The following is a 6,637-nucleotide window of genomic DNA, read 5'->3' as shown; positions in this document are numbered from 1 at the left end:
CTCGCACGGAGCAGCGGGCGGTTCGAGCTTCCTTCCCTCCTTCCCTGCGCATCCTAAATGGCTCTTCACTGAACATCCCTGAAAGAACTGAGTGAAAAGAGGTTTCTGTGGGTGACTTTGCTATAAAGCTTGAACTTCTGAAGACTTTTTTGGGGAGCGATGTCATGGGGGAGATAAATAGGCTGTGTATGAAATCAGTTATGGAAAGGCCCAAAGTAAATCCATAGGGGAAAACCCCAAGCTGACTTTTTTTTTTCTCAGCTGTCATCCTGAATGTTTGCAATAGTAAGGTTTGAGCTTGTCCTGGGTAAATGTGAGTGGAGCCTTAATACACGTTGTTGTTTGGTTTTGATGTAAGCGGCAGTGAAAATTCTGGGAGATAGGAATATTCAGTGTTCCTGTTGTATTACTGCTTAGCAAAACACAATAGTGAGTGAGTGGCCTTATTAAAAGAGGAAATGTACTGTGTTCCTATAAAGTCTTCTCATTCCTGTGCTGTAGTAAGTTAATGGAATTTGGCATTTGTGTTTGTTTATTTTTCAAGATATCCATGTCATTTCAGTGTTTTTAAATGGGGACTGATGCTTCCCTCAGTTTACAGCTTCAAACTAACAGGTTTTTTCTACCTTTTTCTGTTTCCCACCAAGTCTTAGGCCTGTCAACGTTTTTTTAACCAGCACTGGGCTCAGAGTCCATGTTAGCATAGCTTGCCACTCAGTTCTCCTGATAGCAAGATGAGAGTTGTTTTGGTTTTTTCTTGAGTCTTTTTTTGAAAAACGAGGTGCATTACAACTTCCATGTCACTTTAATTCTGTCTTTATTTAGTATCATTGGACTGATTTTGGAGCTGGGAGGTTTGCTTTAGTACAGTGATTTTGGAGGGGTTTTATGGCTACCTAAAGGTGGTAGTCACCTTCTGGTAACCTGTCAGTTGTCTTGAAGGTTCAGCTCTGTTTAGCAGACTTCTGGGCTTACTAGGAATTTTCTGGGGTCACACATCCAATACAGCATATAACTTATGGTTTGTTAATGTAACACAGAAGTATTTCCCATATATCTTTTTTATCAATATTTATTTGCCTTTACCTGAAACACCTGCTCTGTGTGAGGCCATAGGTGGGGAAGATAAGTAGGTAGGATGCTTTTCTGATTTGCTCTTTGGTGTGAGATCAGATTAAAGTCCAGCTGCATTTCTTAATTGGAGTGTATTTGCAATCAAGTGTTTCTGTCTTGGAATGCTCCTGAACCTGCATGTGATAGATGCTGCATTCTGAGCTTGACCTTTTTTCTAGTATGACTATAAGGGCTGCCTCTGTGTGCTTGCACACTGTTCATGTGTCTTTTGTTAGTTTAACAAACAACTCATTGTAAGTCAGTGCTGGTTTTCTCCAGCAAAGAGAAGTGCCTGGAGGTATTTCTAGATGTCAAATGGTTAGTCCTGCAAAGGACTTCAGGAAAGACAAGGGAGAAGGAGGATGCAGCCTCTCCAGTACTGTAGCTGTTGAGGTGTAGTGACTGCATTTCACCATGGCCTGTAGCAGAACTGAGCCTTTTTTGGTCTTTTGCTCTTTTAGCCATGAAGTAATCAACATCAATCTGAAGAACAAACCTGACTGGTTCTTTGAGAAGAACCCCTTTGGGCTGGTTCCTGTTTTGGAGACTAACAAGGGCCAGCTGATCTATGAGTCCCCAATCACTTGTGAATATTTGGATGAAGCATTTCCAGGGAAGAAGTTGATGCCTTCGGACCCATATGAGCGAGCCTTTCAGAAGATGCTCTTGGAACGCTTCTCAAAGGTACCGTGTAATCAGGGTGGGATTGTGTTTCTCACCTTACCATGGCACCAAAAACTGCAGCTCTCTTGCCAATGCTGTGTTCATCCTTTAAGGCAGGTCTTGGGTCTGGGAAAAGCATTTAAATAACCAGAGGGATTGTTGGGGTCTCTTGTTGTGAGCACATAGAAATTACTGAATTAAACCACTGAATCTGAATTACTCCCAGAATTTATGTGTGGGGATGGATGCAGGAGGACAGCCAAACTACTGAAAGTGTATATGACTGAGGCAGGATTTTGAACATCCTACAATAGAGCAAAGGTTAATAGACCAAACCAGCTGAATGCTTGAGACCTAGGCAGTGACAGCTGCTGTATTTTAATCCATGTATCTCTTTTGGAAGTACTGTGTGAATGTGGAATGTGAAGAGTGCCTAACTGAGAGAGTCTGCAACCATGGAGATGGCAATTGGCTGTAGACATGGGACTTTTATAAGAAGATTGGTTTTGGCTCTCAGTAGGGGTTGGAGATGAGCACTGTGGCTGACTGGAAGTAACCTCTTTGTACAAGCACATGCTTTGAAGGGTCTAGGAAGTGAAAGAAGTCAGCTTGGATATGAGGCAGCAGAGAAGAGGAAGCAATGGAACATGCAAAGGGATGTGGACAAAAAAAAGGGATAGAAAGGAGAATATACTTACAACAAGTAATTCTGAATAGGCATGATGGAAAGAGGGTTACAGGGAAGCATGTTGCAAGAAACTAAACACGTACTGAGTGTTGGTTGTATGAATGACAAGATCTTAGAAAAATGTTTTTGTTTTTTTTTCTATGAGCTTTTAAGAATAAAATTTAATTAAGTGTGGCCGCTGGGCAATTTCCTGGTACTGTATGCTAATTTCTCTGCAGTCACCAAATTAGAAAATCATAGAATCATAGCATGGTTAGGATTGGAAGGGACCTCAAAGATCATCCAGTTCCAACCCCCCTGCCATCAGCAGGGACACCTTCCACTAGACCAGGTTGCTCAAAGCCTCATCCAGCCTGGCCTTGAACACTTCCAGGGAGGGGGCATCCACAACTTCCTTGGGCAACCTGTTCCAGTGTCTGACCACCCTCACAGTGAAGAACTTTTTCCTAATATCTAATCTAAACCTCCCCTCTTTCAGCTTAAACCCATTTCCCCTTGTTCTGTCATTAACTGCCCTTATGAAAAGTCTCTCCCCAGCTTTCTTGTAGGCCCCCTTCAGGTATTGGAAGGCCGCTATAAGATCTCCCCGGAGCCTTCGTAGAAGCCTGAATGTCCTGGGCTGCATACCTGTTTCTTAAAGTACCCAAAATGTTTATAATTAAAGTGCATTTGGCTTTCAGAAATGCGTAACTGGGAAAAGAGTACCACTCTGCACCTTGCTGCCTTTTTTCCTACTTTTGTGGTAGTGTGTGAGCCTTTGCTTACTTTTTCTGAAGTATAAAAGAATTTTGTTAACAGACTTTATTTAACTCTTTAAAGTTACATCTTTAAGATTTAACTTGCATCTAATACCTTAACATCTAACTTGGCATTTTAAGCTGAGTGACTTGCTTACATTATTGTAATAGGAACATTAAAAACTTAATGCTTTCCTTTGTATAGATAACACCTGTAGTTTTCAAGTATTTTATGGCAGTCAAAGATGGACAGGACACCACAGCACTGAAAGCAGAGATTGATGAAAAGTTGGGCGAACTTGAAGAGGTAAGAGTATTTAATGATAACGAGCAGGTTGCCTGTCATTGTATGATATCTTTTTTCTTTCATTCTTTGGCCTTTGGAGCTAGATCTCTTCTTGTTTACTTGGTAGTTACAACAATGAACCATCTTTCAATTTACTTCCCCTGGCCTAGGATGCACAACAGCACCATTAGAGTAAATTCCAAGTAGCTAAACTAAACTTCATCTGTATGATGAAGGCTCTGTGGACTTGTTTTGAATTCTAGCTGACTGCTGCTGTCTTTGTTCTGCTTAAAATCTAAGGAGATCTTGCAGCATGTTCTAAGAGCAAGGGCTGAGGAGTCTGAGCTGCTGAAGACCATCTGTGCTGTAGCTCAGTGCAGATACCCAGTGATGATATAAAACCTTTTTTGTTCAAGAGCTTATCTTTGTTGGGGGTAGGAGGAAGCAGAATGTAATCTGTCCCTTGCAGAAATACAGCCATGGGCCAAGTTCTGCTACTGGTGGTGTAATGCAGCTTCAGCAGAGCTCCAAGAAATGCCAGGTGGCTTTGATGCTGTATTAGCAGCTTCGCTGTCCACGTCAGTAGTGGTTCCTGGCTAGTCTGAACAGCTGTCGGACTTGCCTGTATCATGAACCCATTCCTTCTGCATCTTTAGCAGCCACAGCTAGTGCTAGTGTCTGGCTCTATCAAGAAGCGTTCCTCCAGAGTGTTTCTCTTCTGGTGCAAAGCTACCAATAGCTTTATAGTACTTCCCTAATTCTCCTCAGTCCTGTGCATTCTGCTTCGCCATTCCCTCAAGCTGCCAAAGTAAAATTGTTTTCAGAGTACTCTTGACAGTCTGATCAGACTGATGCTGGAGTAGTGCAGATGACAAGTGAGCTCTTGGGGGAAGCCACATGTGTTTCACTTTCCTGAAATGCAGATCTGTTAAACATTAAGGAAGAATTAACCTTCTTCCTGCTTTATTAATGCTACAAAATACCTGAAGGCTGCTCCTTCAGTGTCTCTTTCCTACTATACCCCGACGGATTTTGCAGCAGCAGCTGAAGGTCAGCTGAGGATGGGAGGAAGGAACAGAGCCATGCAAACTTCAGTCAGCCTATTGCAAGAGATACTGAAGAAGGGAAGTGTTTTGAAGCACTTCTGTATTTAGTTTGGTGCTACCCGATAGAGGGAGCTGTGTTCCCATCTCTGCAACTGTGCAACTGCCGGGTTATGTTCTGCCACACACCTGGCAATTCAAACAGCTTGATGCTTCCTGAAGGACTGCTTTACAATTTCTACTAGATCATGGAGGTTAGGGAACAGGGAGTAAATGCCATAGGAGTATAGTGTTGTGTGTCCAAAAAGACAAAGATTTGTAGGGTCTCGAGTTCCATGTTCTAAATGTGAAAGTGCCTGAAAATAGAGGGACTGGTATTATGAAGGAAGAGGCCAAACTCTGGAGGTTCCTTAAAGCATGTTAAACTTGGATGACTGTGACATTTGAAAGGTATCAGAAACGTAAATGCAACAGGAGAACTTGCCGCACTCTTTGTGGCCCTGCTTTCTGTGCTCAGCTGTGGGGATCTCTTTCTGGTATATGTGGATGTTATACTTGCTTCCTGTTCCTTTGTACCTGCAATAAAATTGAGTTCTAGATGTAATGTTGGAAATATTTTCCTGACACCACTTGACCTCAAGTGCCATGGGAAAAGAGTCCCTGCTAAAATGGTGTTCTAGTTTACCTGGATGGTAAATTCAGCTGCATTTGTTGCTCAAGAAATGCATATGCATTGTTATGTTTGATTAGTCAGTGCCATTAATGCTTTTTGACAGGTAGAATCTGTCAGTATGTGATTTCTCGAGAGCTAAATTCCTTCTTGTTTGTGCACAAGCTGCAGCTTGCTAGTGGTTAATATTTTGTGACAGTTTTTGAACCACTGGAGCAGAGCTGGACTGACAGTGTATGAAATAGTTAAGCTTGATACTACAGCTGCTTTACTGACTAGCTCTGACTCCCTGGATATTGCATGCATGGGAGAAGTGTGCTATTTCTGCATTATTTGCTGTCTAATCCCTCCAGTGTGCCTACGTTTTACTACAAGGTGGAAATGTTTTGTTACTGTAGTGTCCTGCTGTGGTAATTTTCCTTCTCGGGGCAATTGTCCTCTCTCACCCCTCACAGATTCTGTCCAAACGTAACACTGTGTTTTACGGTGGGGACTCCATCTCCATGATTGACTACTTGATCTGGCCATGGTTTGAACGCCTGGAGCCGTTCCAGCTGAAGGAGTGAGTACCTTGCCTAGCTTCTGATGTGTACTGAAGTGCCCCAGCATAAAAATTCTTTGCATATACTCTGCAGCAATGGGCCACTCTTGGGGGCTGCTGAAGAAAGTTTGTATTGTGTGACAGTTGGGGGGAAGCATCTTCGCAAAAGAGAGACGAGTTATTTGGGGTTCTTCTGTAAACAGGCTTTCTTTCACCAGGTCTGTTTTCCTACCAAATCATTTTGACAGGTTTGGAAGAAGTGGTCAAAATCAGGATTTTCTCTCCCTCCCTAACACCATAGATGAAAATGATCTTTATTTGAAGGGGGTGGAAATATGGAGGCCTGGGTTCAAATTTCTTGGTCTAAACCCTCAGACTTGAAATGCAGTCTTCTGCTTCTCTTTGGAAATCCTAGGTTGACAAAGGAAGGTGGTTTTGTTTTGAGATGGGTAAACTGTACCCTACCTTACTGTAGCTAATAGATCTGTCCCTGTTGTAATAGCATTTTTTAATCTGTAAATAAATGTCTTGGTCTGTTATGTCCTGAAACAGCTCCAGTTACCATTGATATGTAGGGAATTGAAATGGTATCAAAGGAAACCTGTTTTATAGCTGGCTTAAAACAGGACTAAGGAGTCAACTTGTATGAGGAAGTGGGTGATGAAAGCAGAAGATGAGTATAGAACAGTTGGTCTCACCCTCGTGCCTGAAGAATTCTTGAAGAACAAGGAAGATGCAGGGAATCCTTGGCATTGAAGCTTCTGGCACTGTAAAATGAGGGCTTTACTGATGGGTTCCTGACCTACCTTTCTCTTATGTGGCCCTTGATTGGAAGGGGAAATATTCCAAGGAATATATTATTGCAATAGTGTGTGTGTGTGTATATATATATATAT

The 6,637-nt window shown here is 42.3% G+C and overlaps 1 protein-coding gene across 1 annotated transcript; it reads left to right on the top strand.

Moving 5' to 3' along the window:
- Positions 1-1,574: 1,574 nt before the first annotated feature.
- Positions 1,575-5,766, top strand: GSTO1 (glutathione S-transferase omega 1; the record flags this gene model as incomplete). Its single annotated transcript, XM_010164150.1, has 3 exons — positions 1,575-1,797; positions 3,407-3,508; positions 5,656-5,766. Coding segments are annotated over 3 exons (436 nt in total), but the record flags the coding sequence as incomplete, so codon positions are not given.
- Positions 5,767-6,637: the final 871 nt, after the last annotated feature.

The sequence above is a fragment of the Antrostomus carolinensis genome, unplaced genomic scaffold (assembly GCF_000700745.2).
Source record: "Antrostomus carolinensis isolate BGI_N321 unplaced genomic scaffold, ASM70074v2 scaffold28323, whole genome shotgun sequence".
Classification (NCBI taxonomy): domain Eukaryota; kingdom Metazoa; phylum Chordata; class Aves; order Caprimulgiformes; family Caprimulgidae; genus Antrostomus; species Antrostomus carolinensis.
Note: the sequence above shows the minus strand (reverse complement) of the source record. Positions and strands in the feature narration are given on the sequence as shown.